Source organism: Camelina sativa, chromosome 14 (assembly GCF_030686135.1).
Source record: "Camelina sativa cultivar CO46 ecotype springtype chromosome 14, ASM3068613v1".
Taxonomy (NCBI): domain Eukaryota; kingdom Viridiplantae; phylum Streptophyta; class Magnoliopsida; order Brassicales; family Brassicaceae; genus Camelina; species Camelina sativa.
In genome coordinates this window covers 33,277,819-33,305,458 of record NC_141893.1, presented here as the reverse complement: position 1 = coordinate 33,305,458, position 27,640 = coordinate 33,277,819, and the positions used below count along the sequence as shown (strand labels likewise).

The 27,640-nt window shown below is 37.8% G+C and overlaps 3 protein-coding genes and 1 pseudogene across 6 annotated transcripts; 3 read left to right on the top strand and 1 right to left on the bottom strand.

The window, feature by feature from the left end:
- Positions 1 to 5,719: 5,719 nt before the first annotated feature.
- LOC104744172 (putative LRR receptor-like serine/threonine-protein kinase At1g56130) lies at positions 5,720 to 15,809 on the top strand (annotated as a pseudogene). Its single transcript, XR_015579861.1, has 24 exons — positions 5,720 to 5,843; positions 10,063 to 10,249; positions 10,342 to 10,413; positions 10,496 to 10,567; positions 10,676 to 10,747; positions 10,839 to 10,910; positions 11,053 to 11,124; positions 11,265 to 11,336; positions 11,420 to 11,491; positions 11,579 to 11,650; positions 11,734 to 11,805; positions 11,955 to 12,008; positions 12,115 to 12,180; positions 12,298 to 12,363; positions 12,461 to 12,505; positions 12,627 to 12,688; positions 12,804 to 13,159; positions 13,287 to 13,488; positions 13,578 to 13,736; positions 13,824 to 13,942; positions 14,078 to 14,408; positions 14,492 to 14,642; positions 14,715 to 15,110; positions 15,621 to 15,809. The product of XR_015579861.1 is annotated as a putative LRR receptor-like serine/threonine-protein kinase At1g56130 (transcript).
- Positions 15,810 to 17,140: 1,331 nt separating this feature from the next.
- Positions 17,141 to 23,888, top strand: LOC104742978 (putative LRR receptor-like serine/threonine-protein kinase At1g56140). Of its 3 annotated transcripts, XR_015579860.1 has the most exons (25): positions 17,141 to 17,335; positions 17,442 to 17,628; positions 17,718 to 17,789; positions 17,923 to 17,994; positions 18,115 to 18,186; positions 18,317 to 18,388; positions 19,377 to 19,451; positions 19,573 to 19,644; positions 19,798 to 19,869; positions 19,962 to 20,033; positions 20,115 to 20,186; positions 20,378 to 20,449; positions 20,564 to 20,629; positions 20,767 to 20,832; positions 20,990 to 21,034; positions 21,134 to 21,195; positions 21,318 to 21,555; positions 21,645 to 21,679; positions 21,772 to 21,973; positions 22,082 to 22,243; positions 22,331 to 22,449; positions 22,516 to 22,732; positions 22,805 to 23,039; positions 23,135 to 23,285; positions 23,367 to 23,888. XR_015579860.1 is itself a non-coding variant. In XM_087484022.1 (24 exons), exons 1-24 carry the CDS (start codon positions 17,224 to 17,226, stop codon positions 23,730 to 23,732), a joined length of 3,075 nt encoding a protein of 1,024 aa, XP_087340148.1. In that variant the 5' UTR covers positions 17,141 to 17,223; the 3' UTR covers positions 23,733 to 23,888. The 3 variants fall into 3 exon arrangements, 1 of the variants encoding a protein (XP_087340148.1); XR_015579859.1 differs by lacking the exon at positions 21,645 to 21,679; XM_087484022.1 differs by having other exon boundaries at positions 21,318 to 21,679.
- A 285-nt stretch (positions 23,889 to 24,173) lies between these two features.
- Positions 24,174 to 25,672, bottom strand: LOC104742977 (protein NDH-DEPENDENT CYCLIC ELECTRON FLOW 5-like). Its single transcript, XM_087484025.1, has 3 exons — positions 25,201 to 25,672; positions 24,482 to 25,116; positions 24,174 to 24,406 (listed from the first exon to the last, which is right to left on the bottom strand). The coding sequence occupies exons 1-3, from the start codon at positions 25,436 to 25,438 to the stop codon at positions 24,212 to 24,214; spliced, it is 1,068 nt and encodes a 355-aa protein (XP_087340151.1). The 5' UTR covers positions 25,439 to 25,672; the 3' UTR covers positions 24,174 to 24,211.
- A 262-nt stretch (positions 25,673 to 25,934) lies between these two features.
- On the top strand, positions 25,935 to 26,511 carry LOC104742976 (uncharacterized). Its single transcript, XM_010464083.3, has one exon. The coding sequence runs from the start codon at positions 25,935 to 25,937 to the stop codon at positions 26,334 to 26,336; it is 402 nt and encodes a 133-aa protein (XP_010462385.2). The 3' UTR covers positions 26,337 to 26,511.
- Positions 26,512 to 27,640: the final 1,129 nt, after the last annotated feature.

Below are 27,640 nucleotides of genomic sequence, written 5' to 3'. Positions count from 1 at the left end.
AAGCTTGAAGCTCTGTTTTGACAATGCTTGAACTCCCATGAGGTCTCTCATTACCTTGAACTTGTTTTTGTCTAAGGCCTTTGTAAGTATGTATGCTCTTTGCTCATTTCCCGGGACATGCTCAACCTCAATCTGACCACTCTCAACATGTTCTCTTATGAAGTGATAGCGCCTATGTATATGCTTGCTTTTCCCACGGAAGACAGGGTTCTTTGTGAGAGCTATGGCCGATTGATTATCAATTCGGATAGTAACCTTTTCTTCCGTAGATCCAGTGATCTCTACCATCAAATCCTGCAACCAAACAGCTTGTTTTGTCGCCTCAATTCCAGCCATGAACTCTGCTTCACAGGAAGAAAGAGTCATCACGTCCTGTTTATGCGAACACCAAGTGATAGGACTATCTCCGAGATAAAAGATGTGTCCTGAAGTACTCCTTCCATCGTCTGCATCAATGTTATGGCTACTGTCGCTATAACTAATTAGCCGAGGCATCTTCATCCTACCATAAGACAAGCCGAGGTTCGTAGTTCCCCTTAGATACCGTAGACATTGTTTCATAGATGCTCCATGCGACTCTCTCGGACTTTGCATATAGTGACGGAGTATCCCTACGCAATAAGACAAATTCGGTCTTGTGTGCAATAAATACCTTAGACATCCTACATTCTTCCTATATATTGTTGCATTAATCTCCCTTTCATTCTCAGGTTTAGACAATTTCAGTTTCGGTTCCATTGGTATATGAACCGAGTTACACTTTGACATTCCCGTCTCTTCCAAAATCCTGTGAGCATATCGAGATTGGCTTAAAGTTATTCCATCTTGGTGTTGATCCACTTGCATCCCAAGGTAGTATGTCAATTTTCCAAGGTCACTCATTTCAAATTTAGAACCCATCTCCTCCTTAAACTTGTTAATGACAACCAAGCTTGTTCCTGCGATAAATAAGTCGTCAACATACACGCCTATGGTTAGAAGATCAGTCCCGATATGCTTTCGATAAACAGAAGGTTCCTTTGAACACTTCACAAAATTAAGGTACTGCAGAATGTGATTTAACTTGTTATTCCAAGCTCTTGGCGCCTGTCTTAAGCCATACAAGGCTTTATTAAATCTGTAAACCTTACCTTCATTTCCTTCTTTCTCAAATCTCTCTGGTTGAGAAACATAGACAGTTTCCTTAATCTCTCCATGAAGAAAGGCTATTTTGACATCAAGATGATGAATCTCCCAACCATGTGATGCCGCAAGATCAATAAGCAGTCGTATGGTTTCAATCCTAGCAACTAGAGCAAATACTTCTTCAAAATCAATACCAGATTTCTGCACATACCCTTTGGCGACAAGTCTAGCTTTATACTTATTGCTACTACCATCAGAATTCTTTTTCAACTTGAATACCCACTTCAGGCCAATTGGTTTTGCTCCTACAGGTAAGTCAACAAGCTCCCAAGTCCTAAGCTTCTCAATTGAGCCTATTTCTTCTTCACACGCCCGTGCCCACTCCCTGGACATTTTTCCTTCCTCAAAACTCCTAGGTTCATTATTAAGACTGAATAGTAGAAATTCACCTTCTTCTTCCGCAAGCAAAACATAATCATTTAAGTACTTTGGCTTAGTACTTTTTCGTGTTGATCTTCGCAATTCAGTTTCTGTCAAGATTGCACTTGAATCTGCAGGCATCACTGCAGTCAATGTTGGTTTTTGCTCTGTTTCTCCTCTGTGTGTCACGTCTTTTTTGACTTCCGGATGCTCATCATTCGTTGCATCACTCAAAGATTCTCGATTATCATCATTCTGTTGTGCAGTTTGATCTTCCTCAAATTCTCGAAAACCATGGTTTCCGAAGACACTAAAACTAATCCTAAAACTCTCATCACCATCCTCTGTTGAGTTATTTTTATACCAGTCCCATCCTTTTGATTAGTCGAACACAACATTGCAGCTCACTATGATTCGTTTTGACTGAGGTTCTAACAGCTGATAAGCCTTAGAACCAGGTTCGGTTCCTAGATGAACAAGTACCCTCGTTCTATCATCTAGCTTCTTGAGATTTGGTTTCTCCAACTTAGCATAACCAATGCAACCGAAAATCCTAATGTGCTCAACTGTAGGTCTCTTGTCCGGGAACAACTCATATGGCGTCACATCTCTCAAGGATCGCGTTACTACTCTGTTTAGCAAGTAAGTTGAATGTCTTAGAGCCTCTACCTAGAGATAGTTAGCAATATTCATATGCTTCAGAATACTTCTAGTCATTTCCATCAGGGTCCTGTTGCGTCTCTCCACTATTCCATTCTGTTGTGGAGTGTATGGTGCGGTCATGTGTCATTTTATGCCTGTATTTTCACAGAAGCAGTTAAACTCATTCGATACAAACTCTCCTCCTCTATTTGTTCTAAAAGTCTGTATTTCTTCAACAACTTATTTTTCCACCATAGCTTTAAACTTTTGAAACTTGTAGAACGCTTCTCCCTTCTCTTTTAATAGCATAGTCCACATGTAGCAAGAAAAGTCGTCAATGATCACAAAGACGTTTCTATTCCCTGCAGGTGTACTTGGCGTAATATGACCACAAAGGTCTCCATGTAAGAGCTCTAGTCTTTTCTTAGCGCGAAACATGGTTGCTTGAGGAAACACAAGGCTTGTTTGCTTGCCAAGCAAACACGAACTGCAAATTTCTTTCACAAGGGTTTGGAGCTCCTAGGACCAATTCTTTTCGCAGCATTGAAGTTAAAGTGGCATAGTTTATATGTCCCAACCTTGCATGCCACCTACTTAGCTCACTTATCTCTGCAAAATATAGACAAGTATTGTCATGTAACCCCATTTGGACATTGTACAACCGATTTCTAGACTTCTCTGTTTTCACAAGTAAGTTCCCTTCTTCATCTTTCATAGTTAGATAATTTACTCTTAACCATATGTCAAGACCTGCTTCAGGGATGTAGTAAACGTCAGTCATTATTCTCGGCTTGCCATTCTTATCAATAAAGGTGATGGTTCCCTTTCCTTTGATATCGATTCTAGAGTCGTCTCCAAAGCGTACTTTTCCGATTACAGAATCACCGCCTATCTCCAGTTATATGATTACTCGCGCCTTTGTCGAGGTACCGTATGTTATCTCTACCTGCACTTGTCTCGAACTTACTTTGAAAACAAGACTTTTCATTCAAGTAGACCACTTCATGCATCAAGAGTTCATCTGCATCCTCTGTATCTTTATTATTACTTTCTTTTGTTTTCTATAGCTCAAGTAATCGATCTGGACACTGTGCTGCAAAGTGACCAGTTTGATCATTGCAGAAACATGTGATCTGTGAGAGTTTTCTACCACTGTAGCGACCTCTTCCTCGTCCTCTACAGAATGATCTACCTCCACGGCCTTTTCCTCTATAACCTCCAGTTTCACCATTGTAGTCTCGGTAATGTTGACTCATTTGTGACTATGTATTAGCATACATCAATTTACCTTGATCGTCTTGATTATCTTCTTCCTCAGAGATACACTCCTCGTAGGCTTTCAAACGTCCAACAATATCTTCAAAGCTGATGGTATTCAAGTCTAGAACTTGCTCTAGAGAAGCAACTATGTGAATAAATTTTTTCTGAGAAAGATTGTTAAGAAACTTCTTAACAACCTTTGATTCCTCTATGTTAACTCCTAGGGCGGCTGACTTTGATGAGATCGTAGCTATATTACCAGAAAAATCATCAAAGTTCTCTGATCCTTTCATCTTCAAACGCTCAAATTCTGCCATTAGAGTTTGAAATCTGGCATCTCGAACTCTCTCTGCTCCAACGTGTCTAGAACGTATTGCTTCCCATACATTTTTGCTGTATCAAGTTCTCCAACTTGCAATGTTAAACTTTCAGGTATCGACTGAAACAATAAGACCATAGCTATATTGTTCTGTTCTAAGTCAACTTTATCGGTATCTGCTTCAATGGCGTCCCAAACTTTGTGTACTTTGAAGGTTATCCGCATCTTCATCGCCCAAACAGTGTAATTGGTCGATGTTAGCATCGGACAAACAATAGAAGGAGATCCTCCTCCTCCTCCTTCTTTAGGTTGTGGTGTGACTACGGTGATTCATACATGATTACCAAATATAGAATTAGAGGTTTGTTAAGAACACAAGATTAAAAGTATATCTCACTTTTATTTGCTTAAGAAAATCTCTCAAAACTTAAGCTCTTAATCTTTCTTTCTCTCAAAACCTCATAAGTTGTGTCACATCTCAACACATTCATATATACTACTTTGCTAATCCTAATTCTAATAGAAATCATCCATATTTAGATATCTCCTAAATACACTTTGATCTTTATCTCTTGTAAACATAACTCTCCTAGGATTAGGACTAACTTCCAACTCAAGCTTCTCTCAAGCTTCTCTCAAACTTATCCCAACAAAACAATCCTCACTTCCTGCAACTTTAGAAGTCATAAGTAGAAACTGAAATCTACATTCTACGACAAGCACTGGCTAATAATTTTTTAGTTTTCATTAGAATAGATTAGAAACATGCATGGGTTATAAGCAGAAAAGCTTAGGATAGCTTTAAGTTAACTTTAGGAGAGAAAACAGCAAGTTGTCCTAAGTGTTTAAAGCTAAGTTGTCAAAAGTCTTTACTTCCGCGAAAACATTTGCATACAAAGAAAACATACACGACTGGTCGGGAGTTGAAGTCGAATGTAATCGGGACACTATCCCCTACATAATAAAACGGAAGTACACAACATTTTTTTTGTAAGGTATATAATTTTTATAAGTTGGTTACAAAATATATTATACATTAAATATAGGTTGGTTACAAAAAACCATTATAGATTAATTTGTCAATATGTGGGCTATATAATAAAACGGAAGTACACAACATTTTATTGTAGACTATATAATTTTTATAAGTTGGTTACAAAATATGTTATACATTAAATATATGTTGGTTACAAAAAAACGTTATAGATTAATTGGTCAATATGTGGGGTATATGAATACACTTAAGAATATCCTAAAGAATTTTTTTAAAGAGAATATTCCAATGATTTATCCAATTTCCTAAATAAAATCTTTAGTATTACATGTATTGTTACAAAATATATACTGTTAGGCATAAAAATATATTCTTAGGCGTAAAAATTAATAAAATCTTGGCAATTTATCACACTTAATCGTGATTTCCGAAATCTTATTGTGCAACTAAAAATAAAATCTTACCTAAACACGGGTCATATTAAAAAACTTTCACCAGATACGTTCAAAAATTAAAATAAAAATAAACAACAAATTAACATAACTGTTTATCATACATAAAATTACAAAATTAACAATATAAAACTTACAAAATAGATATTTTTTTTAAATCATCATATTTAGTATATAATTTTATTGCATAATATATTATCCAAAAACTTTATAAAAATAATTATATAAATTATATTTTATTCTAAATTTTTAGAATAATAATTACCTAATCCCAATAAGATATTTTGCTTACTTGCCGTCAAAACATAAATAAATGAGACGGTGGTCCACTTATCATGATTTGGTTGGTTATTATATGAGTCAATGAATATAAGTCAAGAAAGATAATTTAAGACAATTATTAAAAAGTTAATACATTATAAGGGAGGCGATATACACCGAAGCTTTTGTGTCAGTCAACCGTTGGTTTAAAAAATAAAAATATACTAAAAAAGAGTAGAATTAAACCGCTGCCGAGCGACGATGCCGACGTGTCTGCTTCTCACCGTCTGGTTCCTCTTGTGTATCTCCGGTTAGGTTCACATGGTTCGAGCTCAAAACCTAACCGTAGCCACTACTCATCCCGACGAAGGTGTAAAAAAAAGATAACTATAGGACTTAATTGTAATTACTTGTAATTATATGTACCCTAATTATATATGTCAATCTCCTATATATATTTTATACTCCTTTTGGAATAATATCAAGCATTCATTCCTATATGGTATCAGAACACACACAATACCTAAAATACTAAATTTTTTTTTATGACCGCCTCCTTTCTTCTATTTCTTCCCTGCACCTCTCTCTCTCTCTTCTTTGATCATGTCTGCTACTAGCTCACCGGTCGCTGCTTCTGAGACCATTGCTGTCTCCGACTCTCCCGTCTTGCTGACTCTCAACATGTCGAATGTGACGAAGCTCACGTCGACCAACTTCCTGATGTGGAGCCGCCAAATTCTTGCGCTCCTCGATGGGTACGATCTTGCTCCTTATGTTACCGGATCTGGCTCTGTTCCTCCTGAAATGGTCACCGTTAATGGTGTTGTCAAACCAAATGACGCATATACACTCTAGAAGCGTCAAGATCGGTTGATCTACAGCGCCCTACTTGGTGCTATATCGCTTTCTGTCCAGCCTCTTCTCTCGAAGGCAATAACGGCTGCTGACATCTGAAGCACTCTCTCTTCTACCTATGCCAACCTGAGTCATGTCCATGTTCAACAACTACGTGCACAACTGAAGCACTGGACGAAGGGGACAAAGACGATTGATGAGTTTAGCAAGGGTTCACAACTCGCTCATCTTGGTAAACCGGTGGAACATGAGTCTCAAATTGAGTTCATTCTAGAAGGGCTCCCTGATGACTACAAGACAGTGGTTGATCAGATTGAGGGTCGTGACCACATACCATCGTTGACGGAGGTGTACGAGAAACTCCTTAACTTCGAGTCCAAGCTTGCCACCAAAGCTGCTGTTGCTTCTTCTCTTCCGGTCACTGCCCATGCTGTCTCCTATCGCCACAACAACAACAACAATAATAACAACTACCGCAACAATGGTCGTCACAACAACCGCCACAACAACTGGAATCAGCATCACCCGTCCAACCGCTCACAATACACTCCACGCTCGTACCCAAGGCAAGTGTCAGATTTGTGGGGTTCATGGACATAGTGTGCGTCGCTGCTCCCAATTCCAGCTCCAAGGTCTCCCGTGCGGCTCCACCAATTCCTCTGTCTCCGCATATCCACCATGGCAGCCGCGTGCCCATATGGTGATGGCTCAACCTTACAATGTGGGGAATTGGCTGTTGGACAGTGGTGCTACACACCATCTCACTTCGGATCTGAACAATTTAGCATTGCATCAGCCCTACACTGGTGGCGAGGAGGTGACCATTGCTGATGGTTCTGGTTTACCGATCACACACACTGGTTCTGCTTTACTCCCTACACCATCTCGTTCTTTACTTTTGAAGGATGTCTTATATGTTCCTGATGTTAAGTAGAACCTCATTTCTGTTTATCGACTGTGTAATGCTAATGTTGTCACGGTGGAATTTTCTCCTACTGCTTTTCAGGTGAAGGATCTCAACACGGGGGTCCGATTGCTCCAAGGACGGACAAAGAATGAGACATATGAGTGGCCAGTCACGATACCGTTTCCGATGTTTGCTTCTCCTACTCCAAAGACCGACATCACTTCTTGGCACTTGAGACTTGGCCATCCCTCCTCTTCTATTTTACAAACACTTATTCAAAAAATTTCTTTACCTGTTTCTTCTTCATCACAAAAACATTTGTTTTGTTCTGGTTGTTCCATCAATAAAAGTCACAAACTACCATTTTCCTCAAACACAATTACATCTCACTATCCTCTTGAATACTTATATTCTGATGTTTGGACTTCTCCAATTGTTTCTGTTGATAACTATAAGTATTACTTGGTTATCGTTGATCATTACACCCGATACACATGGCTTTATCCTCTCAAACTCAAGTCTCAAGTCCGTGAAGTGTTTGTTGCGTTTATCGCCCTTGTGGAGAACAAGTTTAAACGCAAAATTGGAACAATATATTCTGACAATGGTGGCGAGTTCATTGCGCTGCGTTTGTTTCTTGTAGAATGTGGTATCACACATCTCACAACACCACCGCATACACCGGAACATAATGGTGTTTCTGAACGGAAACACCACCACATTGTCGAGACCGGCCTCACCTTGCTCAGTACTGCTTCTATGTCACTGGGTTATTGGACATACGCCTTTGCTACGGCTGTGTATCTCATTAACCGGATGTTAACACCGGTGTTGGGCAATGAGTCTCCATATGTGAAGCTATTTGGTCAACCTCCAAACTATGGCAAGCTTCGAATCTTTGGCTGCTTGTGTTTACCATGGCTTCGACCATACACGGCTCACAAGCTTGAACCTCGCTCAGTCTCATGTGTTTTTCTTGGCTATTCACTCACCCAGAGTGCCTTTCTTTGCTTGGATAACGCCACTGACCGGATTTACACATCACGACGTGTTCAGTTTGAGGAGACTCAATATCCTTTTGCCTCTTTTCAATCCCCTTTGGTGTCCTCTCCTTCTCATGAAGTCGTTCCCGATATGCGTCCCACTACCATACCGTTACAGACTCGGTCACTCACGTCTCCGTCAATCACACCCCTGTGTTCTGTTCTTCACCCTGTCACGCCACCATCTTCCTCTTCACCCTCACCAGCTCCGGTACTCTCTTCACCGCAAGTCACCATGTCCCCTGCAACGCTTCCCTCACCATCACCGACTTCGCAATCAACACCACGAGAGCCCATAAGTCCCGCCTCTCCTACATCACCGTCATCTTCCTCACGTCATTCGCCATCACCGACTCCTCCACCAACACCACCATCACCACCAGCTCATCCTACACCACCTCCTTCACCGACTCCTCAACCTACACCATCATCATCTCCATCACCTTCTCCACCGCCCCTACCACTAAACACTTATCCCATGCAAACAAGAGCCAAAAACCATATTACTAAACCAAACACAAAATTTTCACTCACTGCCACAACCACCAAACTTTGACCTCACATCCCAACAACGGTAGCGGAAGCGTTGCGGGATCCTAACTGGCGACAAGCTATGTGTGATGAGATTAATGCTCAGACACGCAATGGTACCGCAGAACTTGTTCCTCCCCATCCATCACAGAATGTCATTGGTTGTAAGTGGATATTCACACTTAAATATAAAGCTAATGGTGAGCTTGAAAGGTACAAAGCACGACTGGTTGCGAAAGGTTACACACAGGAGTATGGACATGATTATACCGAAACATTCAGTCCGGTGACGGTACCGATGGCCTCCTCTCCGCCGTTAACTATCACTTCCGGCACTCCACTCGCCAACCCAAGTGAGTATCGAACTGTGATTGGTAGTCTCCAATACCTCTCATTCACGAGACCAGACATCGCCTACGCAGTCAACCGCCTGTCACATTTTATGCACTGCCCCACCGAGCTACATTGGCAGGCTGCAAAACGCATCCTTCGCTACCTCGCCGGTACACCCTCGCATGGCATCTTTATCTACTCCGATTCACCGACCATCTTACATGCATACTCTGACGCCGATTGGTCTCGTCATCTTAACAATTGTGTTTCTACCAATGCGTACATTCTCTATCTTGGTGGGAATCCCATTTCGTGGTCCTCCAAGAAACAGCGGAGTGTTGCTCGATAGTCGACTGAAGCGGAGTATCAGGCGGTAGCGAACACTGCGGCTGAGCTGAGTTGGGTCTGTACTCTACTGTCGGAACTTGGCATCACTCTCACCTCTCCTCCGGTAATCTATTGTGACAATGTTGGGGCGACTTACCTCTCTGCCAATCCTGTCTTTCATTCTCGCATGAAACATATAGCCATCGACTTCCACTTTGTTCGAGAATATGTTCAGGCTGGTACTCTTTGGGTGTCTCATGTCTCTACACATGATCAACTTGCGGATGTGTTGACAAAGCCACTCCCACGTCAACAGTTCCTTGAATGTACTTCCAAGCTTGGAGTTGCTCAAGCCCCTCCATCTTGCGGGGGCGTGTAAGAGAGAGATAACTATAGGACCTAATTGTAATTACTTGTAATTATATGTACCCTAATTACATATGTCAATCTCCTATATATATTGTACACTCCTCTTGGAATAATATCAAGCATTCATTCCTATAGAAGGTACTTTACTGAAATAATTAAATTACAAAAGTTGCATGTTTGGTTTAAACAAACTGACAGTTGTGGGATAAATTGCATGCACACAGCGCGAGCTTTGAACTCCATATTCGCGGCTTGGAGGATCAAGGCTCCGAGGGAATGGAACATCAGCGGCGAACTTTGCTCCGGCGCTGCCATCAAGGAGGAAATCACCATGGAGGACAAAAACTACAACCCTTTAATAAAATGCGACTGCTATTTCGACAAGTCCACAATCTGCCGCATCACTGCCCTGTACATACATATATATTTCTCTTCTTCTTTTTGTTTTTCCTTAAATATTTTTATCTATCACCTCTTCGATCAATGTTGTTTCACTTTCACAGCAAGGTTTTTGCGAAAGATGTATCAGGACCTATACCTCCACTGCTCTGGACTTTGACATACCTCACCGATCTGTATAGACTTTTACCCTTTCCTTCACTTAAAAGAAAAAGAAAAAAAATACTCAAAAGATGACGACATGCATCTTTCTTTCAGAAACCTGGCTCAAAATTATCTAACAGGCTCCCTTTCTCCTGCAATTGGGAACTTGACTCAACTGGAATGGATGTAATATAAGGCTCATGTTGATTGAATGAAACCTTAATTCTTCTTCCTTTTCTTTTTAATTCTCTCTTTCTTGTCTCTCACGCTACAACGGTTTCTCAACAACTGTAGAACTATTGGGGTCAATGCCTTGTCTGGCCCCTTTCCCAAGGAAATTGGTTTGCTTACAAGTCTAAAATCGCTGTAAGCTTTTTCTTCTTATTTAAAAAAAACATAGTAAATGTCAGATTTTGATGCTTCCTTAATATTGAACATATATCTTTTTTGTATGCAGAGGTATTGGTCTAAATAACTTTTCCGGTCCTATACCAGCTGAGATTGGGAACTGCACAAGACTACTGAAAATGTGAGAAACATATATGATATATATAATACTTTTGTGTAATTCACTAATCTCTGCAGTGTTTTTTGCTAAAGTTAATCTCTGCAGTGTTTGATTAATAATCTTTCATAATCATCATCTAGTTTTGTTATTATTTTTATTGCAGATACCTAGGAAATTCTGGACTTAGTGGAGAAATACCTTCATCATTTGCTAATCTTGTAGAGCTGCAAGACGCGTAAGGTTTTCATTTTTATTGAATTCGCATATAGTTAAGTTTCATAGTTGGATTTCTACATTAATTTTTGTTATATACCTATTTGTGACTTCACATTATTTTTTTCTTGGGGTAAGTTTTTCCTTAATGTTTGTAACCAGTTGGTTAAACGATGTGGACGTTACTGGTCCGATCCCGGAATTTATAGGAAAATGGACCAGACTTACTATCTTGTAAGAATGATTTCATTTTTTTCCTTAATTTTTTTAGTCATAGTGGGAAATTCTTCATGCATGGCATGTTTAACTGCATGCAGGAAACTTCACGGAACTCGTTTGAGTGGTCCGCTACCGTCGTCATTTTCCAACTTAACTTCTTTGACAGACCTGTATGTGTTAGTTGCATTGGTGCCAAAATCAATTCTTAGTTACTATCTTCTCCTCTACGTTTATAATCCTATCCTAAAATATTGTAGGAGTGTTGGTGATATCTCCAATGGAAGCTCTTCTCTCGAATTCATCAAAAACATGAAATCTCTAAATACATTGTAAGGGCAACAATTCTACTCCAAGATGTGAGAAATGTTTCCCTCTCCTCCTTGTATTTAACATTTGATGATATGAGTCGCAGAACATTTAGGAACAGCAATCTCACTGGGACAATCCCCTCTAATATCGGGGAATACTCAAAACTGAAACAAGTGTAAGTTACTACAACATACGTACGAGCTAGTGAGATGATTTGTAAAAGCCACCCAAAGTGATCTTAACATTGCTGACTATATCATATAATTATTTCTCGATTTTTTTCCGTTCATTGAACTTGATGTGTGGTTCGTGTCTGTTTTCCAGTGATTTGAGCTTCAACAAACTACAGGGACCAATTCCGGCTTCACTTTTCAACTTGTAAGTTTTAACTTTTTTTTTTTTTAGGTCTTTATGTTGGTATGTATTCCCGACCACTACCAGTGATATATAACTGTGGAAAACACTTTTGTTGTCGTCATATTAGGTTTCTGGGAAACAACACGCTGAATGGTTCTTTGCCCACTGAAAAGAGCCGGAGTTTGAGCAATATGTGAGTTACAAAGTCCTTTCTAATTAATCACCTTTGAAAGCCACAAAGTCCTGATCATAAATATAATCTGGAAACTGTTTTTGATTATATAACATATTCTGTACGTTATTCTTTCAGAGATGTATCCTACAATGATTTGTCTGGTAGTCTTCCTTCATGGGTCAGCTTACCAAACTTGAAACTGTAAGTACACAAAACACTCTCTACTAAATATACTAACGGTGTTTTTCAATCTCAGCGCTTCTTTTTTCTTTTGTAAGACTGTATGTTATTTTTGGAGCAACCTTGTTGTTAACAACTTCACCTTGGAAGGTCTACAGAAGAGGTGATTTTATTTTATTTTATTTTCAACGACAAGAGGTGATTTTATTAAAGTATGTTCTTGTTGATGCCTGAATATATTTTGTTTCTCTTCTCTCTAAATCTGTTTACATTTTGTTAAAAAGGGTTTTACCAGGACTAAAGTGCTTGCAGAAGAACTTCCCCTGCAATCGAGGCAAAGGAATCTGTAAGTGTGACAAATACAGATGTATATATATCATCATAAACGTTGTGCTTAACCGTGTATTCTGTTGGATAAAAGATTTGCTTAAGGTTTTATCTATTAATGACTGGTGGTCTAGATTCTGACTTTTTCATCAACTGCGGAGGCCCACAACTACCGTCTGTTAGCGGAGAAGTATTTGAGAGGGAGGACGAGGATCTTGGAGCAGCTTCATTTGTCGTGAGTGATGTTCAGAGATGGGGAGCCAGTAGTGTAGGACTTTTTGCCCAGAGTATTAGTAATATATGGGTTGTTAACGCTTTGGACTCAGACCTTTTTCGGTCCGCAAGAAAATCTTCATCTTCCCTAAGGTATTATGGGTTGGGGCTTGAAAATGGAGTCTATACCGTAACACTTCAGTTTGCTGAAATACAGATTATTGGTTCTAACACATGGAAAGGTTTAGCAAGACGACTTTTTGACATTTATGTCCAGGTCTGCCCTACCGCGTTACAAGTTAAATTGTTTTTGTTTTTTTTACAAGTTAAATTGTTGGTGTAACTTCAATAATCTTCTTGCTGAATTCTGAAAAACTGAAACCTAGCTCCGTATATGTTTCCAGGGAAGACTTGTTGAAAAGGATTTTGATATACGCCGAATAGTTGGTGGTGACGCTACTGTCGGAGGTGTTCAGAAAGATTACAATGCAAATGTATCAGAAAATTACCTTGAAATTCATCTTTTATGGGCTGGCAAAGGATCAATTGGTGTTCCTACTATGGGTACTTATGGGCCATTAATATCGGCTGTCAGTGCAAAACCAGGTACCATAACAAGTACAACTGGCGAATTTTTTTTTTCCCCCTTTTTTTTGACATCCCCTGATGCCTAAGTGTTACATATTCTTGTTTAGATTTTACACCAACAGTAGCTAACAGGCCATCAAAGAAAAAGTATAGGACTGGTACAGTTGTGGGTGTTGGTCTTGGCCTAGGACTTTTGAGCATCTTTTTTGCGGGCGTGGTTATCTTCATCATCCGAAAAGGCAAAAAGCGTTACACAGTTGATAAAGGTATACATGTCACAAGCAAGTTACAAGGCCCTTGAGCTTGAATATCAACTTTCAAATTGGTTCATAACTTTTTTTTTTTTGTTGCAGAGCTGCTTAGTATGGACGTAAAACCTTACACTTTTACTTACTCTGAACTTAAAAGTGCTACTCAAGATTTCGATCCCTCAAACAAGCTTGGAGAGGGAGGGTTTGGGTCTGTTTATAAGGTAACTTAAAAGTGCTACTCAAGATTTCGATCCCTCAAACAAGCTTGGAGAGGGAGGGTTTGGGTCTGTTTATAAGGTAAGCCCGGTCCCATACCAAATGTGTTTTTGTTATGATTTAACACATTGATTCAATAGGGAAACCTGAGTGATGGAAGAGAGATCGCGGTGAAAGTGTTGTCGGATGGATCTCGACACGGGAAGGGACAATTTGTAGCAGAAATCATAACAATTTCTACAGTTCTGCATCGCAACCTAGTAAAGCTTTACGGGTGCTGCTATGAAGGAGATCATCGTTTGCTCGTATATGAGTACCTCCCTAATGGAAGTCTCGATCAAGCACTATTTGGTAATGAGCAGAAAGATTAGTACTTGACTCTAAGTTGCTCCCAAAAGTTTCTGATTTTGGGCTTGCAAAGTTATACGATGACAGTAATACCCACATGAGTACCAAAGTGGCAGGGACCATGTACCTATCCCCAAACCCTCTACTAATTTTCTTCTTTGCAACAATACTATAGGTTTATATAACAAATGGTGTTACCAATGCAGTGGATATCTTGCGCCAGAGTATGCCATGCGTGGACAACTATCAGAGAAAACGGATGTGTATGCCTTTGGTGTTGTGGCTCTTGAGCTAGTGAGTGGAAGGAAAAACTATGATACGAGCCTGGATGATGAAAAGAAATATCTTCTGGATTGGGTACGTTCTGTTAGTTTTATACATCTTTAAATGGTATACGCTGATATATTAAACGTGGTGTACAATTGATAGGCATGGAATCAGCACGAGCAAAGCCGTGAAGGTGACCTAATCGATCAGGAGCTGACTGAATTCAACATGGAAGAAGTGAAACGCATGATAGGAATTGCTCTGCTTTGCATTCAGGCATCTTATGGATTGAGACCACCAATGTCAAGAGTGGTGGCCATGCTTTCAGGAGACATTGATGTCAGTGATGTAACCTCTAAGCCAGGCTACCTAACCGACTGGACAGTTGATGACACCTCAAGCTCCTCTTTTAGCACCTTTCAAACTAAAGATACAAGCGCTTCTTCATTCTCCTCCATGAGGTTTGTGACGCCCAAAGACGGCGACTTTAAGCCAATGCACGGCGTGAAGATCAATGAGGGGAGATGACAATGTTTCTTTTCTATCTATACATACCTTGTTGAAAGGTGATTCAAAGCTGGGGATATTCAGGCATCAGTACACCACTGACTGGTCTACTCTTATCACTTGTGTGTCTGATCGCTGGTCTGACACAGTGGTTGGTTTTCTCGCTTGTTATGTCTTCCAGGCTACGGTTCACGCGATCTGTCGGGAGCGAAACGCTCGCAGGCATAGTGATGCTCCCAACTCGACTGTCCGTCTCATTTCCTGGATAGATAAACAAGTGAGGAATCAACTCTTGTCTATCTATGCAACAGGTGATCGCCGGTACGAGGAGGGTCTTCAGCTCTGGTTCGCCTCAAGGGCTCCAAGTTGGAGTTGATTTCTCTTAGCTTTTGTAATTGATTTATTCTAGATTTCTTAAAACACAAAGTTGCACTAGATGTAAAAGAACTATTTTTTTCTTTGAGTATAATTTAACATTTTATTCAAAAAAAAAGCTGGGGATAAATGGTGAAATTTAAGTATTTGTGAATTATTACTTTCTAATCAATTTTTGTTTTACAGCAGACCTTTGTGTATGTGACTATATGAGGATACTATTTTCTTAACAAATTTCACTTGTATTTCAATAATGTTTTGAGCACTTCATAATGAGGTTGTCCGCTGGTGGAGTTGAATAATAGATTTTCCTTGTTGGAAGAATTTGATGATCTTGGAGGTTAAAACTTTAAAATAACTGTTTTGATACCTTTTAGTTAACCAATCAAGTTATTATTATATTAAAAATATAACGCCTTAGGAATTAGGATTGTGAACATGTAGGACACCTCTCCATACACAACCAGGTTCCAAAGAGATCGGACTTAGCAATGAAGATGGTCCACCAGTTTTTAGTTTGAACATTATATGTGAATTAATATTTATTTATTGTGTTATTTATAATTTATGAGAGAGAGAAAAGAAAAATAATGATTTTGCTTTTAGTTATTTGTTTTAATTTTTAAAAACACTTTTGCTTCTTTTCAATAGAAAACCCATTATTGATTACAAAAACGATCCACACTATAAACTGATGGGTAAAACCGCAGATCATTTTTTTTGATTTTTTTCTTCTAAAACCATATTTTTAAAAAAGTTCTATGATTGGTAACAAAAAGCAATTTTGTGTTTTTTTTTTCTTAATTCCGTTTTTTTCATATCACCATTCATGGTTTGACTATATCACTGAAAAAGCAATCAAAGACGCGTATTTTCATATGTTGAAAATTTGGTCTAAGTGTTTTTTTTTTTTGTAACTTTTATGTTAATTTTATTTTCCTTTTTGTAACTATGCCACTAAATATGCATAGGTTTGCAAATCCATGTCTTTGACTTTGTGTTGATGAATTCAAAACAGAGACGCAGACAATTGTACCATTCAATAAACAAAAGTAGAATACGATATGAGAATTTGTTCAGCTCGCAAAAACTCTCTTACACAACCATGAAACACCCACAAAAGTTGAAATGAACCTTTTTACGTTTTAAGATGATGTTTTCACCTTCTCTTAAGCCCTCGTTTGAAAACGAAAAGACTTGGAAATGTATCGTACGTACATTGTAACTATGTAACTTGGTGAACAAAAAAAAAAAAAAAAACTCTGTAACTATTTTACAAATAAGCCCCAATACAAAAAAAAAAAAAAAACAAAAAAAAAGCATACTAAATCATAAAGGCTTTTTGGTTTGATTGTGAACCTTAAAAAAAGAAAGACATTAAGTGGATGTTCCCAAAAGTCTTAAAACGTTATCAAAAGTCTTTCAATTCCCTCCAAAAACATTTTTGCATATTCACAAGTCTCTATCTTGATAATAAATGGATGTTCCCAAAATTATCATCGATCACGCTGGAGGAAAGGACGACGAAAAATGACAACTCCAAGCCGACGGTAAATTTCGTTAATTGAAGTAAATTGTAATTGGATCATCATATCTTATCATGTTTTGGTTGGTACATATACAAGTCAATAAGTCAATGACTACAAGTCAAGAAACCTAATTTAATTTCAGACAATATTTATAACAAAAAAACAAAAAATAATTTTAAGGCAAATATATAGGGATCGAAGATGATATGATACATAGTAGAGTTACACATACCAAAGCTTAAAACCTCCCGTCCACGACGATGCCCACGTGTCTGCTACTCACCGTCTGGTTGCTCTTGTGTATCTCCTGTTCGGTTCACCTAGTTCGAACTCAAAACCGAACTGGAGCCACTACTACTCATCCGGACGAAGGTGATATATATACGCTACGTACTTTGAATTAATTAATTACAACTTTTTGATTGGTTTTAAAAAAAAGACTGACGACTGACTGTTGTTGTGGGATAAACTGCAACAGCACGAGCCTTGAACTCCATCTTCGCGGCTTGGAGGATCCGTGCTCCGAGCGTATGGAACATCAGCGGTGAACTTTGCTCCGGCGCGGCCATCGATGAGGGAATCGCCATCGACGACAATGACTACAACCCTTTTATCAAATGCGACTGCAATTTCGTCAACACCACAATCTGCCGCATCACAGCACTGTACAGTTTACATATCTTTCTCTCTCTTTTTTGTCTTTGTGAATTCACCCACTGGATGTTGCCATGATATTGTTGTTTCACTTTCACAGCAAGGTTTTTGAGAAGAATGTTGTAGGACATATACCTCCAGAGCTCTGGACTTTGACATACATCACCAATCTGTATAGACTTTGATCCTTTCCTCTTTCTTTTTCTTATCATTATCAAAACATCTTTTTCAAAACAAAAACAAAAAATGAAAAAAAAAAAAAAAAAAAAAAAAAACATAAATGACATAATGCCTCTTTCTTTCAGGAATCTGGGTTATAATTATCTTACAGGCTCCCTTTCTCCTGCAATTGGAAATTTGACTCGAATGGAATGGCTGTAATATACTAATTATAAGGCTCATGCATGTTACTTAAGTGAAACCTTTTTCTTCCTTTTCGTTTAAATATCTCTTTCTCGTCTCTCACGTACGCTCCAACTGTTTCTCAATTACTGTAGGACTTTTGGGGTCAATGCCTTGTCTGGTCCCTTGCCCAAGGAAATTGGTTTGCTTTCAGAATTGAGATCGCTGTAATTATAATTAAGCTTCTTCAATTCTTCTTTAAAAAAATATCATAAAATGTCAGACTTTGACATACATCACCAATCTGTATAGACTTTGACATACATCACCAATCGTGTATATATGTTCTGCATGCAGTGCTATTGGTGTAAATAACTTTTCCGGTTCTATACCAGCTGAGATTGGGAATTGTGCGAAACTACTGAAATTGTGAGAATCTATTATCTACACAGTACTTTTATGTAATTCATTTCTCCATGCATGCAGTGCTCGTAATTAATTGACATCACTGAACAAAAAGAAATCTCGTTTTTATATATAATGATATTATTTTTTTACGGTTTTTTTTATTTAATATTATAATTATATAATCCAAAATTAATAATATTTTTAAATTTAAGTCATCCATTTATAATTTAGCAATTTAGTATTGCACTTGTAAACTTAGAACTAGAGATGTCAAAAGAGATTAGTAGTTTCATTTTAACTCATCCTATATCGGACTAGTGGCAATATAATTCTAACATGCTCCATCTTTTGATCCACGAACTCTTAAATCAAATTTTTATCATGATAATTTCTTGGGGCATTTTTGAAAATTAGAATTTTATAGTATTACAATTTTTATCTAGGTAAAATAAATTTCTTACAACTAATTGTTTTATTAAATACCTTAATTGTTTTTAGGGAACTAACACACCTTCAATGTTGTAAAATGTTCATCATACTAAATATTATAATATTAGTGGTGTTGACAATAAGAACAAATTAAATGAGAATTTAATCTGTGTGATAGTGTCGGATCAATGTTAAATTATTATATAAAAAAAATGATTGAAACTCATCTCGTTGATTATATATGTCCATATTTTAAATTTTCTATAATTTTAATTTTTCATAACGTTGTAAAAGTTTTATAAATTTTAAATATATTGATAATAATATTTAAAAAAAAATTATTCTATCAAATATATATAATTTGTGAACAGTCAAATTATATAACCGAATTAAACCAGATACAAACTTTTAAAAATTTGAATGTTTAAGTTAAATTACATACTTCTTTTAAAAAGTAGCGTGTGTAATATTTAAGTTTAATATAATTATTCATGAAATATACTTTAAAAATATTAATAGAAATATTTTCAAGTTATCAAGTGTTAGAAAATATTTTATACATTGAAATATTGTATCGCAGATATCTAGGAACTTCTGGACTGAGTGGTGGGGGAATACCTTCATCATTTGCTAATCTTGTAGAGCTGGAAGAGGCGTAAGATTTTATTTTTATTTAGTTAGCATATAATTAAGTTTTGTCGTTGGATTTCTTGCTACATTTTTGTTTTTTTCCGTCTTGCCGTGAGGTGATTTTGTTCCTTAATGCTTTGTACCAGCTGGCTAAACGATCTGGACATTACTGGTCAGATACCAGAATTTATAGGAAAATGGAGCAAACTTACTATCTTGTAAGAATGATTTCAGTTTTTACGGAGTTATATATACCGTATTTGTTACATTGCTCTTGTTTTTATGCCTTTCTTTCTTTAAATTTGTAGTCCTAGTGAAAATTTATTAAACTTTGGGATTTTATTAGCGACTTCTACCGCGTTTTACTGCAGGAAAATTCACGGAACTAGTTTGAGTGGTCCGATACCGTCGTCATTTTCCAACTTAACTTCTTTGATAGAATTGTATGTGTTGTATTGCACAGGTGTCTTCTTGTTTATTACTATTTTCTCTTTTTTTCCATCTCTCCTCCCACATAGTCCTATCCTAAATGTAGGCATCTTGGTGATATATCCAATGGAAGCTCTTCTCTTGAATTCATCAAAAGCACGAAATCTCTAAATATTTTGTAAGGCAACAATTCATAAACTGTTTCCCTCTCCTCCATATATATGTGTATTTTAACATTTTGATGATATATGTGTCGCAGAGTATTTAGGAATAGCAATCTCACAGGGACAATACCCTCTAATATCGGGGCATATTCAAGTCTGAAACAAGTGTGAGTACCCAACATACATCCGCGTGTTCGGAATCTATTCTGTAAAACAAGAGTGAGATGATTTGTGACCGAAGTGCTGATATATACGCATGTTATATCTCATTTACATACTCTATTGATAATATCATATAATTATTTCTCAATTTTCTCCGTTCATTGAACTTGATGTGTAATTGGTGTCTGTTTTCCAGTGATTTGAGCTTCAACAAACTACAGGGACCAATTCCGGCTTCACTTTTCAACTTAAGTGGACTTACTCACTTGTAAGTTTTCTACTTATTTTTATGTTTTAATCATAAATTCCGGCTTCAATTTTATCTTGGTATGTATATCTACGAGTGAAAACTGTGGAAAAAACTTTGTTGTCTTCATATTAGGTTTCTGGGAAACAACACGTTCAATGGTTCTTTGCCCACTCAAAAGAGCCAGACGTTGAGCCATATGTAAGTTACGAAGTCCTTTATAAATTGGAAGCCACAATGTCGTACTCTAGTTTTGTACACGATAATCAGGAAACTGTTTTGGAATACTTTTAACAGATTTTGGAGTAGATCCTAATCATTCTTTTTTTTTTTTTCAGAGATGTTTCGAACAATGATTTGTCTGGTAGTCTTCCTTCATGGGTCAGCTTACCAAACCTGAATCTGTAAGTAAACAAAACATTATATATCTCTACTACACTTATATTCACGGTGTTTTTTAATTTCAATCTCAGAAATTTTGTTGGCTTCCTTTTTCTTTTAATAGGAAATATATTTAGTAATTATAATCATAATATAATTAATGGTATGTTATTTGTGCAGCAACCTTGTTGTTAACAACTTCACCTTGGAAGGTCTAGAGAAGAGGTGATTTTATTACATAGGTTCTGGTTGATGCCTGAAAATTCCAGTTTCATTTTATTATTTTTCTTCTTTCTAAATCTGTTTTCAATTTTGTTAAAAAAGGGTTTTACCAGGACTGAAGTGCCTGCAGAAGAACTTCCCTTGCAATCGAGGCAAAGGAATCTGTAAGTGTGGCAGAGATATATATATAACCGTTGTTCCCAACTGTGCTCAGTATGTTAATGTTGTGATGGAATATGTAGTAAGATTTGCTAAAGGTGTTATCTATTAATGAATGGTGGTCTAGATTCTGACTTTTCGATCAACTGCGGAGGATCACAAATACGGTCTGTTAGCGGAGCAGTATTTGAGAGCGATGAGGAGGATCTTGGATTGGCTTCATTTTTCGTGAGTGATGTTCAGAGATGGGCAGCCACTAGTGTAGGAGCTTATGCCGGAAAGATCAATAACGTATGGGTTGTCAACACTTTGGACTCCGACTCAAAGCTTTTTCAGACAGCAAGACATTCTTCATCTTCCGTAAGGTATTATGGGTTGGGGCTAGAAAATGGAGGCTATACCGTAACACTTCAGTTTGCTGAAATACTGATTCTTGGTTCTAACACATGGAAAGGTCTAGGAAGACGACCTTTCGACATTTATGTCCAGGTCTTCCCTAACGCTTAATTTACAAGTTAACTTGTTGGTGTGTACGTAATAATCTTCTTGCTGAACTCTGAGACCAAGCTCCGTGTTTCCAGGGAAGACTTGTTGAAAAGGATTTTGATATACGCAGAACAGTTGGTGACTCTACTGTCCGAGTAGTTCGGAGAGAATATAAAGCAATTAATGTATCAGAAAATTACCTTGAAATTCATCTTTTCTGGGCTGGCAAAGGATCATTTGGTATTCCTGTTTTGGGTACTTATGGGCCACTGATATCGGCCGTCAGTGCAAAACCAGGTATCACGATAACAACTGACGTATTCTTTTTTCCTTCTTTTGCCTGGTCTTTTTTCTATCTGCATCTCCATGAGGCCTAATAAGTGTTACATATTTATTGTTGTTCAGATTTTACACCAACTGTAGCTAATAGGCTACCACAAAGGGAAAAGTTTGGCACTGGTACTTTTGTGGGTGCTATTGTTGGCATAGGAATTTTGATCATCTTTTTGGTGGGCGTGGTTCTCTTCATCATCCGAAAAAGCAGAAAGCGTTACACAGATGATGAAGGTATAGATGTCATGGCATAACAACACACAAGCCCTTGAGCTTGAATATTATGATCTTTAAAATGGTTCATATATATTTTTTGTGCAGAGCTGCTTAGTATGGACGTAAAACCTTACACTTTTACTTACTCTGAACTTAAAAGTGCTACTCAAGATTTCGATCCCTCAAACAAGCTTGGAGAGGGAGGGTTTGGGTCTGTTTATAAGGTAAGCCATTTAAATGAATAAAATACACAAGTGTTTTTGTTATGATTTAACACATTACTTTAACAGGGGAACCTGAGTGATGGAAGAGAGATCGCTGTGAAAGTGTTGTCGGTTGGATCCCGACACGGGAAGGGACAATTTGTAGCAGAAATCGTAACAATTTCTACAGTTTTGCATCGCAACCTGGTAAAGCTTTACGGGTGCTGCTATGAAGGAGATCATCGTATGCTCGTATATGAGTACCTCCCAAATGGAAGTCTCGATCATGCACTCTTTGGCCATGGTCAGTAATGAGCAGAAAGATTAGTACTTATTTATCTTTCACTCTCTGCCAAGCTGATTTTGGATGTTGCAGGAGGTAAAAAAAAATTATATCTTGATTGGCCAACCCGTTTTGAGATATGCCTGGGAGTAGCCAGAGGTCTATCCTACCTCCACGAGGAGGCAAGTGTTTGCATAGTACACAGGGATGTGAAGGCCAGCAACATTTTGCTTGACTCTAAGCTTCTCCCAAAAGTGTCTGATTTTGGGCTTGCAAAGTTATACGATGACAAGAAAACGCACATGAGTACCAGAGTGGCAGGGACCATGTACGTAACCCCAAACCCTCAACTTAATTTTCTTCTTTGCAACAATACTATGGGTTTATACTCTCACACATAATTTTGTACTTGTACCAATGCAGTGGATATGTTGCGCCAGAGTATGCCATGCGTGGACATCTAACAGAGAAAACGGATGTGTATGCCTTTGGTGTTGTGGCTCTTGAGCTAGTGAGTGGAAGGCCAAACTCTGATGTGAGCCTCGGTGAAGAAAAAAAATATCTTCTTGAATGGGTACGTTCTTGTTATTTACTTATACATTTTTGATTGGATATGGTTTAAGCCGATATAATCGTACGTGGTGTGTATATATAGGCATGGAATCTACACGAGAAAAGCCGTGAAATGGAACTAATAGATCCTGATCTGACTGAATTCAACATGGAAGAAGTGAAACGCATGATAGGAATTGCTCTGTTGTGCATTCAGACATCTTATGGCTTGAGACCACCCATGTCAAGAGTGGTGGCCATGCTTTCAGGAGACGTTGAGGTCAGTGATGTAACCTCTAAGCCAGGCTACCTAACCGACTGGAGATTTGATGACACCTCAAGCTCCTCTTTCAGCGCCTTTCAAACTAAAGACACAGACGCTTCTTCGTCCTACTCCACAGGGTTTGTGACCCCTAGAAACGGTGACCTTAAGCAAATGCTTGGAGTCAAGGTCAATGAGGGGAGATGAAAATATTTCTCTTCTATCTATCCAAATGTTTTTTTTTTAAGTGTACGGCAAATCCTCTTTTCCAAGATAAACGTTAAATGACCAGTAAGACACGAAGTCTGAGACTGAAAAAGCATTTCAGTGTCCGTATTTTAAATATCAAGAATTTGATCGAAAGTCTTGGTTTCTCTTTTCATTTGTTTAAAAAAGAAACTTCCAGAAAACAGATTGCATAATTCGTATAGATTGTGTTGGTGAAATCAGAATAGAAACGCAGACAGTTCTACGACATAAGAGTTTGTTACCCTCTCCAAAAATACACCATCCTCTACACAACACACCCACTTATCCTCCATTTATTGCCTCCTTCACCCTTATGAGATTTGGTTTGAGATTTTTGTCATTTGCAATTGTAACTTGGACGTTGAAACTTGAAAATAAATATGTTTTGATACCTTTTAGTTAGCCAATCAATTTATTAATATATATTAGAAAGCCCCTTAGGAATTAGGATTGTTAAGATGTAGCACACCTCTCCATACACAACCAGGTTCCAAAGATATTGGACTTAGCAATGAGGTTGGTCCAATACATACATAAGCAGACTTTGTGTAACTTTCAAGTCTAGAACCTGGACTGTACATGTACACTTCTTCAAACCCTTCTCTTCCCACTATCACCGAGTTTCTTCTTCCCTGTGGAAATGAACCCATTTCATTAAATCCACAAATAAAATGTGAATTGAAAAGTTAGTATGTAAATCTTATTACCCTATCAATGACAGTGAAACTCTTTGGAGCATATGTGTAAATCCTACTCATCTCTTCATTCAACTGTTTGTAGTTGCTCTCTTCTTCCCCACCAAACCCTGATCTTTCCTCTTCTTCCTCGCCTTGATCCACTCCAAAACGAGGTAGAAACGGCGTTGTTTCAACAAAATCCGAACCTTCTAACCCAACTGCATATGTAGCTTCTGGTGTGCTCACTGTCAAATAACTTACAAGTGAACAACCCTTAAGCCTAACTGGTGAACTGCCTTTGTTTGTCACAAAAATCTCAATGCTAAGTGTTTCTTCTCTCAGACTTATGATCTGTTTCATTTCAATCTCTCTAATGATCTTGTCACTTCGTCTCAGCTCCATTTGAACACAATCCTTTGAATCTCCACTGATCCCATGGAGTCTCCATTCATTGATGATCTCATCAGAATCTGATGTACTAAATGCAGATTGAACACCTCCACGTATCACTACATCTTCTTCCTCTTGTTCGACCCATGTATGGAGAATCTCCACTTTGCCTCCATGCCACACTCGGACTTTATATGAAGTTACCATCCCACGTGACAACACAACATTGGCTGAACTCCCATTGTCCAGTTTTAGTTTAGCAATACATGTCTCACCTGCCCCATTATCAAATTTGTAAGCTTTTTTTTAATTTGTAATCCAACTTTTAAGACTGAAACTAGAGAAGATATATACTATACCGATATCTTGGAAAGTGGCTCCATGGCCAGAGAACTCTCTCCGGAGATACTCAACGTCAACTGGAAACGCCGGTGAAGCTGCTGCTGAAGCTGATGGTGGAAGATAAGATCCTAATATCTTAACATTTCTATTAAACTGAAGTGGCAAAGAAGGAAAAGATGAGTTCAAAACAATCTTTGAAGATCTGCTCAAAGGAAAATTGCTATGTGGAACATTCATAGAATGAAGCAAAGCCATTGTTACGGCTCTGAATACGTTTCAGAGCTTAGCCATGGAGAAAGAAAGAAGACAAACACTCACTCACAACATGGCCTTATCTTCAAATGACCGTTTGCTATTTTCAGTGGCTCCAACTCTCTACCAGTTACAAGTAAATGGTTTGGGCTTATAATATTGGACACAAACCTGAAACTTATAAAACCACAGATCTAGTTCTTGTCTAAAAGGTTTCCGCTTTGGGCTTGTTTTGGTTTTGCAACTCAAAGGTTTCAGCTTACGAATGATTTCTCTAAAAGATCATAACTTTGAGGTCCAAATTGAATAACATATCTTTCTCAGCCTAGTTGGTTGTTGTACAAAAAAAAAACGGTCAACTTGCGAAAAAAAAACCAACAAAGTCTTTACGAAAAGCACGAAACGGCTCGGAGACGAAAGTCAAAATCGTAACCAACCAAAAAAAATAAAGCCATCGCACCCAATTCAACAACGCAGCCTCTGAGAGAGAATTTGAGTAATGGTGTTCAACAGTGCGACGATTATGGCTGTGGCAGAAGTCTCTACCGACACGTGGCAGCTGATATGGAGGGTTCCGTCGTCGCAAAGGATCAATACAGAGCAGCTTCTTGACATAGCTGTGTGCTACCCGGTGAATCAATTGAGTCGTTTCGTTCTCTGTTTGTGGACTTTCATGTGTCTCCCTTCTCAAGATTCTTTCTACTCCTACACCTACGAGACTTTATCTGATTCTGATTCTTCTTCATCATCGGATGCTGATGATGATGATCGATTTGCTTTTGATCATAATAATTTTTATAATCATCGTGTTTATTATTCTGATGGTGATGATGATGATGATGATCGATCTCTTTCGTCGTTTGATGATGACTATTATGATCATTACTCTCATTCAGATTGACATTTTTATTTTTTCTCTTTTTTTAGTTTTATTCCAATATTTTTGGGGTTTATGAAGTGATTTGATGGGAGGTGATTTGCCCCTGTTTGTTGAAAGTTACAATCTTTTTTTTTTTGTCTTGTTTATGAGTTGTAAAACACAGAATCATATAATACAAATTATTAGACTTTCCCTACTCTTTGTGTATAGATTTGGTGTTGTGTTCTTAATAGACTGATTTGTGCGAGAAAGTTTTAGTAATGTTTGTCTAACTGTCGTTTACTTAATAAGACATTTTTAGACACTCAGATTTTAGGATCATGAATCTAATCACCAAGTTTTCCTCAGATTGGGAAATCTTGAGAGACAAGTACTTGTTGTGTGTTTTTGATAGGTCACAACCTAAACTTTTGTTAGACCAAATTGTCTGCTTTTTCATAACTCTTCATGTATGTCCCTTGTTGCTCAAATTTAACAACCAATTTAAAGATTGAACCACTTCTTTTTTTTTTAATAATAAACAGTGTTTATTTTGCAGTTTTCTTGTAGTATTCAAAATTTGATTTATTAGTAAAACGAGATAGAATGATACATGCATGTGAAAGTGCTACTTATAATGTGAAAGCATCACTCATATGTCTACAAATTTGTTGAACAACTGTATAATGATGACTTACCAAAACAGAAATTGCATTATAAGGTTTTCATTTACAAGTTATGTTTGCACATGGGCTAATACTTGGTTAAAGTATTAATATTTCTTTCAAGTATATATGGACTATTCATATAATGGTGATTAGTTAGTTTATGGCTGCTTACTAGAACTAGTTTTGTCTTAAAAGGATGACAGAATCCTTACACAAACACTCCACTTATTCGCTCCTCCACCCTCATGTGATTTGGTCTGAGGTTTTTGTCTAGAGAGAAATAGAGTTAAAATCTGCTTAGACCATTTTGTTAAGGCGCCGGCTTTCCATAAGTTTGCTACTTTATAAATGTTGTTCTTAACCGGATCACTGTTAAAGATTTAGTTTATAAACGCAGTCAATCAAACAATAGATCTCCCCCGGGTGTTTATATCTCAGTTTGTGGTCTGAAAAGTACCAAGGCATGTCTCTATATGGGCCAAGTATAAGAGTTGGTTTATTGCTTAAGACTCAAGTCCAATATGCATGTAGACAAATTCAAATTAATTGTTTGTCCAAATATTATATGACCCATATTTGCCTTGTTCATTTTTCAGTATGTTGGGTGGGGTACTTTGTGGTCAATAGTAAACATAATTTTGAGAAGTAATAAGCTGATTTTCTATTGATATATTATAT